This window comes from Myotis davidii, unplaced genomic scaffold, assembly GCF_000327345.1.
Source record: "Myotis davidii unplaced genomic scaffold, ASM32734v1 scaffold656, whole genome shotgun sequence".
Taxonomy (NCBI): domain Eukaryota; kingdom Metazoa; phylum Chordata; class Mammalia; order Chiroptera; family Vespertilionidae; genus Myotis; species Myotis davidii.
In genome coordinates this window covers 1,730,241-1,742,408 of record NW_006287544.1, presented here as the reverse complement: position 1 = coordinate 1,742,408, position 12,168 = coordinate 1,730,241, and the positions used below count along the sequence as shown (strand labels likewise).

The window sequence follows — 12,168 nt, the reverse complement described above, 5'->3', positions numbered from 1 at the left end:
AAATTTAGCAAAATATGGCCTTCATAGTAACTAGTTACAACTTCATTTGGCAGACTTTAATTACATTATTGCCTTTGAAATTCTGGTAAGTGTCATATGATGGCATGGTTTTGCTATGCTTTATGTTATGGAGAGCATTGTATTATTAAGTTGAAAATGTCATGCCGTCTTGTGCCTTGGTGTGACTTGAGTGAATTCTAACACTTGATGGCAGCAGTAACTCATTCAAAATTCAGTCAGCAGGAGTCCCTATACAAAACATGCTATGAGAAGTTAGAAACTTTGTTTTTTTACATTTTATTAAGCATACCATATTTAGTCTATCCAAGGTTGCCAATATTATTTTGGTTCAGAGGAATTGGGTATATTGGATTTTAATATTTTTCAATTGGCTTTTGGAAAGCAAACCGCAACTAATTAAACTTGTCAATAAAAAAAAAATTTAAAGAGAAATTGGATATACCTAATATGTCAGTCAGAGAAATGAAGTATAACAAACATTTTTAGATTCATCTTTGTAAGCAGTGCACTGCTATAGGATACAAAAAGAAAAATAATATAAGTGGAATTTATTTTATGCACTCTCAAATACTTCCCACCAAGTTAATTACCTACAGCAGTGATTTTTTACCTTTTTAATCTCATAACAGACAAACTAATTACTAAAATTATGCAGGACACCAAAAAATATATGTTTTGCCAATCTGACAAAAAAAGGTATATTCCTTTCAGCCAGAACCGCCATCTTCCAGTAATTCGCCAAAATGGCTAACACCAAGTGGACATCAAGGGAATCGGCACTGTTCAAAAAGGAAGGCCGCACACATGTCACAGGGAAAAACTGGAGGAGTCTACAGTGCCACCCAGCATGCGGAGGGCATTGTTGTGAGCAAGCAAGTTAAGGGCAAGATTCTTGCCAAGAGAGTTAATGTGCATATTGAGCATATTCAGCACTAAAAGAGCCAAGACCAGAGAGGAAGGGAGAAGGATAGAGAGTTAGAAACATCGATGAGAGAGAAACATCGATCAGCTGCCTCCTGCACACCCGCTACTGGGGATGTGCCCGCAACCAATGTACATGCCCTTGACTGGAATCGGACCTGGGACCCTTCAGTCTGCAGGATGATGCTCAATCAACTGAACCACACCGGCCAAGACAAAATAGGTATATTCCCGCTTTGCTGAGAGGTTTTTTTTATTATCAAAAATGGGTGATGGATTTTGTCAAATGTTTTTTCTGCATCTATTGATACAATTATGTGATTTTTGTCTTTGAATTTGTGTATGTGATGTATCATGTTTATTGATTTGTGAATATTGTACCAGCTCTCCCACCCTGGAATAATCCCACTTGGTCCTAGTGTATGATCTTTTAAATATATTGATGGATCTAATTTGCTAATATTTTGTTGAGGATCTTAGCATCTATGTTCATCAGGGATATTGGCCTGTAATTCTCTTGTTTTATAGTGTCTTTATCAGGTTTTTGGAAGTAGGGTAATGCTGGCCTCATAAAAAGAGTTTGGAAGTGTTCCTTTCTCTTGGATAATTTGGAGTAGTTTGATGAGTTACTTCTTCTTTGAATGTTTGGTAAAACACCCCTGTGAAGCCTTCTGGACCCAGGTTTTTGTTTGCTGGGAGTTTTTTGATTGCTGCTTCTATTTCATCAATTGTTATTGGCCTATTCAGGTTTTATGATTCTTCCTGATTCAGTTTTGGGAGATCATATTTTTCTAGTAATTTGTCTATTTCCTCCACATTATCCAGCTTGTTGGCATATAGTTGTTTATAGCATTTTTTTTTTTTTTTTTTTTTACAATTCTTTGTATTTCGGTGGTGTTAGTGGTTACTTCTTCTCTTTCATTACTGATTTTATTTATTTGGGTCCTCTCTATTTGTTTCTTGATGAATCTTGCTAGTGGTTAATCAATCTTGTTTTTCCTTTCAAAAAACCAGTTCTTGGTTTCATTGATATTTTGTATCATTTTTTCAGTCTCTATATGATTTATTTCTGCTCTAAACTTTATTATTTCCCTCTTTCTAGTTACTCTGGGATTTTCTTGTTATTCTCTTTCTAGTTCTTAAGTTGTAGGGTTAAGTAGTTTATTGTTGATTTTTCTTGTTTTTGAGGTAGGCCTGTAGTGCAATAAACTTCCCCCACTCAGGACTGCTTTTGCTGTGTCCCATAGATTTGAGGTGTTGTGTGCTCATTTTCATTTTTTTCCAGAGAGTTTTTTTATACTTTTCTTGATCTTGATGGTAACCCATTCATTGTTTAATAACATGCTACTTAACCTCCATTTGTTTGAATGTTTTGGGGTGTTTTTACTATAGTTGATTTCTATTTTATTTCACTGTAATCTGAGAAGATGCTTGATATAATTTCAATCTTCTGCAACTTATGGAGACTTGTTTTGTGTCCTAACATGTGGTCTTTGTGAATGATCCATGTGCACTTGAGAAGATTGTATATTCTTCAGTTTTGTGGTGAAATGTTCTACAAAAGTCATTTTTTTTGTTTACTCGTGTGTGTGTGTGTGTGTGTGTGTGTTTCGTTGTTGTTGTCGTCTGGAAGATCTATCCAGTGAAGTCAGTGGGGTATTAAAGTTCACTACAATGATGGTATTTTTGTAGATTTCTCCCTTAAAGTCCTCTAGAAGTTTTTTTGTTTTGATTTGTTTTGTTTTGTTTTTTAATATTTAAGTACTCCTATACTGGGTGCATATATATTTACCAGCATTATTTGCTCTTGTTGGATCGATCTCTTTAGTATTATATAGTGACCTTTGTTTTCTCTTGTGATGGCTTTCATTTTGAAGTCTATTTTGTCAGATATGAGTATTGCTACTCCAGTGTTTTTATTTTCTTTTTCATTTGCATCAAAAATTATTTTTCAATCCCTCCACTCTCATCCTGTGTGTGTCTTTTATTCTAAGGTGGGTCTCTTGTAGAAAACATATAGTTGGGTGATGCTTTTGTTTCCATTCAGCTACCACATGTCTTTTGATCAGAGTATTTAATCCATTTACATTTAAGGTTATTACTGATAGGTACATTTTAATTCTGTATGTCTAGGTTTCTCTCTCTATTTCTTCTCATTATAGCAGTCCCTTTAGCACTTCAGAAATGCTGGCTTGGTGGTGATGTACTCTTTTTGGGAAGCTCCTTATTTCACCACCTATTTTGAATGATATCCTTGTTGGATATAGTAATCCTGGTTTCAGATCCTTGGTTTTCATTACCTTGAACACTTCATGCCATTTCCTTCTGGCCTGTAGAGTTTCTGATGAGTAATCATGCGTCAGTCTTATTGAAGCTCCTTTGTAGGTAACAGTTGGCTTTTCTCTTGCTGCCTTTAAGATTCTCTCTTTGTCTTTACTTTTTGGCATCTTAATCATGATGTGTCTGGGTGTGGTCCTGTTTGGGTGCTTCTTCCTTGGGGTTCTCTGTACCTCCTGGACTTGTATGACTTTTCCCTTTACCAGGTTAGAGAAGTTTTCTGCCATTATTTCTTCAAACACGTTCTCTATTCCTTTCTCCCTTTCTGCCTCTTCTGGCACACCTGCTATTCTAATATTGTTATGTTTCACATTGTTCCACAGATCTTTTAATCTGTCCTCTTGTTTTTTAATTGATTTTTTTATTCTTTTTGGTTCTCTGATTGAGTGATTTTTCTCAACCTTGTCTTCTAATTCACCAATTCAATTCTCAGCTTCCCCTAATCTGCTGTGTATTCCTTCCAAGTGTTCTTTATTTGTGCTATGTCATTCTTTATTTCTGTTTTCATAGTTACTATATCATTTATCATGCTGTTGAGCATTTTTACCATCATTACTTTGAACTCTATATGAAATAAATTTCTTATCTCCATTTCATTTATCTCTTCTTCTGGAGAATTCTCTTGTTCTTTCATTTGGGGGTTCTTTGTGTCCTCATTTAGGCTGCCTGTTTGGGTTTGTGAGAATGTATTAGGTAGATATGCTACACCTCTCAGTCTCTAGTACAGCACAGCATCATATACTATTTCTGTCTAATTAGATCTGGCAAAGACTCAAAAGTTCCAGAGACTGCCTCTGCCTACAGACTGATAGGATTCCATCTTGAATTGCTTTTAGGCAATCATTCACAGGTGTGGGAGAGTTTTTTTTCAACAGGGTCCGGTAATAGCTTCTGCCTGGAGGCTAATTGTTATTCTCAGTGTCTTATTGGGCCTCGGAAACTCCACACCCTGGGGCAAGGTGTTTTCCAATAGGATGGGTCAGCTGTCTTCCCCACCCCACCCCCAGGCAAAGCTGCTTGTACAGCAAATGTCTGTGTGAGAAAGATGACCTCTGCAGCATGAGGAGATGACTCAGCACAGAAAACCGGAGTGTCTGCCTTCTGAGTTCTAATCCTTGAGCCCCCAATCCTAGTTTCTGCTCACACAACTCCAGTCCACTCTTCCCTCCCTCTGCTGGAGCACAAGGTGAGCGGCTCCTCAGGGAATTTTGTGCATTGGCCCTTTAAGAGACAGATGTCATGTGGGTACCCTTCTTAGTTCTGGCTCTCTGCTGGAGGTCTAGCTTAGGGATAGACCCCAGAGTTCCCAGAGGAAAGCCCCTACAGCTGAGATATCCCTCTGTAACTTCAGCTGCTGCCTGTGGGAGCCCAGACAGCCCTTTTATGCCTCTGCTCTTCTTACCAGTCCTTATGCAGCCTCCACTTTCTGTCCTCAGTTATCAGGATTCTCTCCAGTGAGTCTTCCATTGATTATTCGGAAAGATTTTCTGTATTTTAGTTGTAGTCCCATTTTGGCCCTAGGAGCATGTCCATGCAGCATCCACTTACTCTGCTGTCATTTTTTATCCCTCAGGATGTGAATTTTACACTCATAATAGTACTATTATAGATTTTACTTACTATTATTCTTTGAAAACATAATTAATCCTACAACAAATTCAGGATTTTCAGAGGATTCACACAATATATTGTAGTCATGCCACTTGAAAAATATGTTCATAGTAATAATTACTTAGGGATTTTAACATGGAAATGTTTGCTTATAAACAGTTTTAAAGCACACAACATTTTGTGGTAAGAATGAAGTGTCCTCCCCCTTGGAAAATAAACTGTCATATTTAAAGAAAATAAATGTTTGTAACAAATAAATAAAGAAAAAAAGTTATGTTAATTTAAAAACAACTGTGTTTAATCAGGGGTCAGTTTTAGAATTATAGATTTCAGTGAAGAATGTGAGGCATTTGAAATGGTCCATTAAATAAGGTACATTTAGAAGGAATGCTAAATTGTTTTCACCGCATTTTCAGGGTTATAATAGCCACTTTGTCCTTATAGAATTCATGGTGAGTTACCTCTGTAAAGTAGACTAGCTAGTAGGCAGTCATAATCCTATGAGAATGTCCATTGGACCTCTACATTTCCATAATAATGCTCCCAGTATTTTCATAATTTTTTTTTTGCTATAACTTTCTGACCCCCATGATTATCTAATAATGGGGTACTTGGAAAGCTGTGAGAACAAAGAGGTATTTTTGTTATTTGCTGGGGGAATCTGAGAAAATCAATAATGTTCCTGTGGGCAGGGCATTCTGACTTTCATCTACCCTTTCCTCCATCATTCATCAATCAATCAAAATTGTAGTCTATGTCTTGTTGCTATAAAGATTAATATATTCCAACCCACATTCTCTATTGCATGTACATTATTATTGTCATGTGTCCTTTTTATCTAAAAGAGAGAAGAAATTTGCATAGGCCCCTAAAATTATCATGGGCCCCAAGTACTATACTAACTGTGCCTAATGAGTAAGTCATCTTGCCTGCTGGGGTTCTCCCTGTACCCTCAATGGTCCTAAGCATCTCATTTCATCCTTCTGATCCCCCAAAGGCCCGGTATCTGGAGGACCATCTTTACGGCAGAGACATTTCCATTTGGAAGGCCCTGTGATATGCAAAAAATACTATATATATATATATATATATTATTTGAGCTGCCATAACAAAATACCATAGCCTGGTGGCTTAAACAATAGCATTTTATTTCTCAGAATTCTATTTTGTTTCTCAGAGATCAAGGTCATAACTGATTTAATTCCTGGTAGGTGCTCTCTTCCTGGCTGGCAGATGCTGACTTCTCATTATGACCTCATATGACCTTTCTTTCGTGTACACATGTGTGTATGCACATACATACACACAAACAACTGATTTTTCTCCCTCTTCTTCTGAGCCCACTAATCTCATCATGAAAACCCATCCTTATCTCCTAATCTAAGCCTACTTGAACTCCCAAAGGCTTCATCTCCAATTACCATCACATTGGGGGGTAGGGTTTCAACATAGGAACTTTGGGGAGACACAAACATTCAGTCCATAATGGCTTCTTTGTCCAGTCTGTACACCATTTTCTTATGTTATAAAACAGGGAAAAGTCGTATCTGTGGTATTTGAGGCAGAGCAGAGGAGTGGAATAAAATAGGATTTTGTCATTAACCCTTAACCCAGGACAACTTACTTCAGCTCTCTCTGACCTGTGACTTGAAATAGTCATTTGTATCCCCAACTCCTAGGATGGTGTGAATAAATACATGCAGAGCATCTTAATAGATACTCTGGAGTCCAATTGTTGGTTGCTATTATAACAATGTGTATATATTTATGGACTAACTTTAAAACAACATTTAGTATGCTTCAAACTTAAACTGTAGGCCTAAAAATTACTTTTTATACTACTGGCTGAAGTATGCTCTCTTATAGCTCCTTTTATTTTACTTTTTCCTTTGTAGCTCTTAATCCTATATAATAAAAGGCTAATATGCAAATCAACAGAACAGAAGAATGACCAGTTGCTATGACATGCACTGACCATCCAGGGGCAGATGTTCACTGCAGGAGCTGCCCCCGGGTGGTCAGTGCACTTCCACAGGGGGAGCACCACTCAACCAGAAGCCAGGCTCACGGCTGGCAAGCACAGTGGCGGTAGCAGGAGCCTCTCCTGCCTCCACAGCAGTCAGGCATCCCCCGAGGGCTCCTGGAATATGAGGGGGTGCAGGCTGGGCTGAGGGACCCCCCGAGTGCATGTATTTTGTGCACCAGGGCTCTAGTCCTATATAATACAAGGCTAAAATGCATATCGACCGAGTGGCTGGTAAGGAAAGAAATTGCTAAGAAATATTTTTAAGTAAAACAAGCATGGTCAGAATAATGATTATCTTTCATATCCATATTTACATGGATAGATACATACATAATGGTGATATGCACATACATGTAGTACATGAATATGTATATTTGTGTAGAAAAGGGAAAATTATTTACATGCAAGTTTTTATTTCTCATAGAAAACCTATAAAAGTATATGAGAAACCACTGACTAGCTATTTCTAGGAAATGGAACTTGGGGTTTGCAACTGGAAGTAAACTCACCTTTCATTGTATATTCTTTGTTTTCTTTCTGTTTTTAAACATATGCCCACATTATGGTCATAAATTTCAAAAAGATCAACTTTTCTCAGAAGGCATTCCTAACTTCTTCCCTAACATGATTATTATATCATCATCTATATTTTCAATTTTTATATTTCATTTTTTCCACAGGCACAGAAATACACTAAGTAGTTAATTTAGCAAAGGCCTAAAATGAGTTGACAGGTCTGAAAGATGATAAATATTATTATTTGAAAACTGAAGCTCTGTGTATTATTATGGTTATTTGCATATTGTAATTATAATGAATATTTTTAAACAAGACCATTCTAATTTTTAAATACTTTTATTATTTTCTTCAATAAATTTAGAAATAGAAACATGCACTATTAAAAAAAAGAAATGGAAAAGTTTAATTAGAAACATCTAAATCTTGGCAATAAACCTAAAGTGTTCATATTTTAAAAATAAGTTTTTATTATTGATTTCAGAGAGGAAGGAAGAGGGAGAGAGAGAGAGAAACATCAATGATGAGAGAGAATCATGGATCAGCAGCCTACTGCATGTCTGCACTCCTGGGTTTGAGCCAGCAACCCAGGCATGTGTCCCAACCAGGAATCAAAGCGTGACCTCCTGGTTCATTGGTCAATGCTTAACCACTGAGCCATGCCAGCCAGGCTACAGTGTTCATTTTTAATTTTTATTTCTTATGTGCTTAATTTGAAATTACAGAGACTATGGTTACCTAAAACTTGCAAATTACATGTGATTTATATCTATTAAATATTTTCTATCATTTAGTTTTGCACTTTCTGTACACCTTTTGGTTTATTGCTGATTTATGGTGTTTTTTTTTAAGATTACTAACTGCCATCATATCTTAATACTTTGAACTGTATTTCATATGATGATACCTTTCAGAACACAATGTAAAAATATTGTCATGCTGAGTTTTGTTTGTGAAGAGAGCAATAAGAATTGTTTTGTTATAGTAGGCATCGTAATGCTAATCATTGTCTAACTTAGACAAGACTCCCAATAGGCAAACGAGGTAGGCATATGTAAGCTTGAGGAGTTTTGCTGAGATTGATAGGGTTTCCATCCAATCGGATATCTTCTAGTGCCTTTCGAATATAAGTCAAATTTTTAATATCACAGAATGTATCTTCATGCATCTCCAGAATGTTGTTATTCTAAAAGAGATGAAAAGAAATGATATAACAAGATATAACATATTCTTAGTACTGATTAAAGTGCATTTTGCTTTACCTAGTGTTTATTTTTTTGTTTCTTCTGTCATTCAAAATCCACATTATGTGATTATTATACATTAAACACTCTCTAGGCAATGGGGATAAATCAATTAAAAAGACATGCAGTTGCTCTTATAGATACTATACTTCCATAATGAGAATATGAGAAGAAAGTGAAAAAACATGTACAGAAAAAAGTTATTTCCAAAAATATTAGACTTATGAATAAAGGATGGTGACTGAAAAGTTATCGTAAGGGATAACAATGGAGCTCAGAGTAGAATGACAAGAAAACATGGGCATTGAAAGGCCAAGGTAATAATAACCTATCCAGAGAGAACACCAATTTCAAATTCTAACTAATTATAAAATGGTCAAGAATGAGAAAAAGTCAACATGGCTGAAGTGAAGTGAAGGGGAGAGTAAGCAAACATCAGGAAGAAAACTTGGGTTGCTCGGTTGGTTGGAGCATCGTCCAGCCCACAAAAGGATTGTGGGTTTGAAACCTAGGGCACATGCCTAGGTTTTGGGTTTTGATCCCTAATCCAGGTGCGTATGGGAGGCAACTTAACAATGTTTTTCTCTTACATCATCGACACTAAGATTGCCTCCATGTCTTGACTATTATAAATAACGCTACAATGAACATATGAGTGTATATGTCTTTTTGATTTAGTGTTGTGTGTGTGTGTTTAAATACTCAAAAGTAGAATTGCTAGGTCCTTCTTTGTCTTTTGTTATAGCCTTTGTTTTCAAGTCTATTTGATCTAGTATAAATAGTGCTACTCCAGCTTTTGTGGATTTGTTTTTCTATCCCTTTACTTTCAGTCTGTGTATGTCTTTCAATATGAAGAAAGTTTCATGTAGATAGCATACCTTAGGGTCTTGTTTTGTTATTCATTCAGCCACACTATGTCTTTTTATTGGAGCATTTAATCAATTTGCATTTAAAATAATTGTTCCTAGGTATGTATTTAATGCCATTTTGTTATTTGTATTCTTATCTTTTCTCCTCCTCCTCCTCCTCCTCCTCCTCCTCCTCTTTCGCCTCCTCCTCTTTCTCCTCCTTCTCCTTCTGGAAGACCCTTCAACATCTTCGTCTTAAAGAAGTCCCTTTAACCTTTCTTCTAATATTGACTTAGTGGTCATGAACTCCTTTAGTTTTTTCTTGTGTTGGAAGCTCTTTATTTCTCCTTCAATTTTGAATGATAGTTATGTTGAGTTCTTGGTCTTAAGTCCTTGCTTTTTATCACTTTGAATATTTCATGCCAATCCCTTCTGGCTTGCAAAGTTTCTGTTGAGAAATCAGCTGACAGTTTTATGGGAGCTCTCTTGTAGGTAACTAACTGCTTTCTCTAGCTGCTTTTGAGATTCTCTCTTTGTCTTTTACTTTTGGCAATTTATATGTCTTGGAGTGGGCCTCTTAGGGTTAATCTTTTTGGGGACACTCTTCTCAGGCTTGTATGTCTATTTCCTTTGCCAGGGTAGGGAAGTTTTTTGTTGTTGTTGCTCCTCCTCCTCCTCCTCCTCCTCCTCCTCTTTCGCCTCCTCCTCTTTCTCCTCCTTCTCCTTCTGGAAGACCCTTCAACATTTCATGTAATACTGGTTTGATGGTGATAAACTCCTTTAGCTTTATCTCATCTGTGAAGTTCTTTATCTGACCTTCAATTCTAAATGAAAGCTTTTCTGGGTTGAATAATCTTGGTCTTAAGTCCTTGCTTTTTATCACTTTGAATATTTCATGCCAATCCCTTCTGGCTTGCAAAGTTTCTGTTGAGAAATCAGCTGACAGTTTTATGGGAGCTCTCTTGTAGGTAACTAACTGCTTTCTCTAGCTGCTTTTGAGATTCTCTCTTTGTCTTTTACTTTTGGCAATTTATATGTCTTGGAGTGGGCCTCTTAGGGTTAATCTTTTTGGGGACACTCTTCTCAGGCTTGTATGTCTATTTCCTTTGCCAGGGTAGGGAAGTTTTTTGTTGTTGTTGTTATTATTTCTTCAAATAGGTTTTCAATTCCTTGATCTTCTTCTTACAGTAAGCATATGATGCAAATGCTGGTATGCTTGAAGTTGTCCAAGAGTCCCCATAAGCTATCTTCATTTTTATGGATTATTTTTTCTGTTATAATTGGGTGTTTTCTGCTACCTTACTTTCCAATTCTCTGATTTGATCCTCTGCTTGATCTAATCTACTATTGATTCTCTCTAATGTATTTTTCATCTTAGTTATTATAGTTTTTATTTCTGACCAGTTCTTTTTAATGGATTCTATCTCCATTTTTATGTTTCCTATCTCTTTGTTGAAGTATACACTGTGATCAGTGAGCATTTTTAAAATCAGTGTTTTGAACTCTGCATCTGGTGGATTGTTTGTCTCCATTATGTTTAGTTCTTTTTCTGGAGTTTTTTTCTTTTTTTATTATTTGGAACATATATGCTGCCTCCCTGTATTAGTTTTTACATGGTAGGTAGAGCTGCTATGCTTTCTAGTCTTTTAAAGTGGCCTTATGTAGTAGGTGTTCTGTAAGGCCCAATGGTACGGTATCCCCAGTCATGCAAGCTGGGAGCTCCAGCTGTGCCCTCTGTGGGGACTGGATGAGTCCTCCTTTTGTAGTTGACTTGATTGCTGCTGGCATACAATGGGAGGGATTTACCCCAAGGTCAATTGTTTATAAGGACTGGCCAGAAACAGTGGAGGATTTGTTGGGCAAGAGACAACTCCATGGAGCAGGACACAGTCAGGGAGACTCTGGTGCCTGCCCCTTGAGTGTGTTGTTGTGGAGGTAGTTGAGTTGTGCTTCAGCTTGGTCTGGAGCTGTCCACCAGGAGTACTGGCTCTGAGGTCTCCTGGGCGGTGCCTCCTGTGCCCTGCCTGAGGCCACCAATGACCTACAAAGCAGTCAGCAGATGGCTGCTACTGGGAGGTGCCCAGGAGAGGCAAAGTTGCAAATTAAAGCTGGCCGCCACTAGTGCCAGGCCTGGAGCCACTTAGCAAGAAGTATGGGAAACACTAGGCCAGATGCTCTTTGAAAGGTTGTAAGGAAGTCCGCAACATGAGCCAAGACAGGCTATTTGTATGGGAAAGCCACTGGAAACAGCCTGGGTGGGCCTGTAAGTTGGATGGGGTGGGATATTGGTGAATCACCGAGGTGGAACAAATAGTGTTAGCAAGGTTCATGGAGACTCAGATACGCATCTGCCTGCTGCCTCTGTAGGGGGAGGACTCAGCAAAGGAACAACTTCTGTCTGGGAGAAAGCTGCCCCTCCAGCTCTCACCCTGAACCAGACAATTCAGTTGCTCTTCCTGTGTCACTGGCACCTTTTGGAGCTGCTGTCCCAGTGCTAGAGCTCAGAGTGAGTGAGTGAATCAGTGAGCCCGTTGGTGCACAGGCCCTTTAAAAAGAATGCCTGGGACTCCAGCAGCCTCTGTCTCATAACCCCCATTGATTTTCATATCCAGGAGATTAAGAGACTTCCTAGCACTGGAAGCTT

The 12,168-nt window shown here is 37.7% G+C and overlaps 1 protein-coding gene across 1 annotated transcript in view; it reads right to left on the bottom strand.

Annotated features, from left to right (window-relative positions):
• Positions 1-7,770: 7,770 nt before the first annotated feature.
• EPYC (epiphycan) overlaps positions 7,771-12,168 on the bottom strand; it is a 57,349-nt gene continuing 52,951 nt past the window's right edge. Inside the window, exon 7 of the mRNA XM_006759354.2 lies at positions 7,771-8,618. Coding sequence (XP_006759417.1) covers positions 8,448-8,618 — 171 coding nt within the window. The 3' untranslated portion in view covers positions 7,771-8,447. The remainder of the gene's footprint in view (positions 8,619-12,168) is intronic.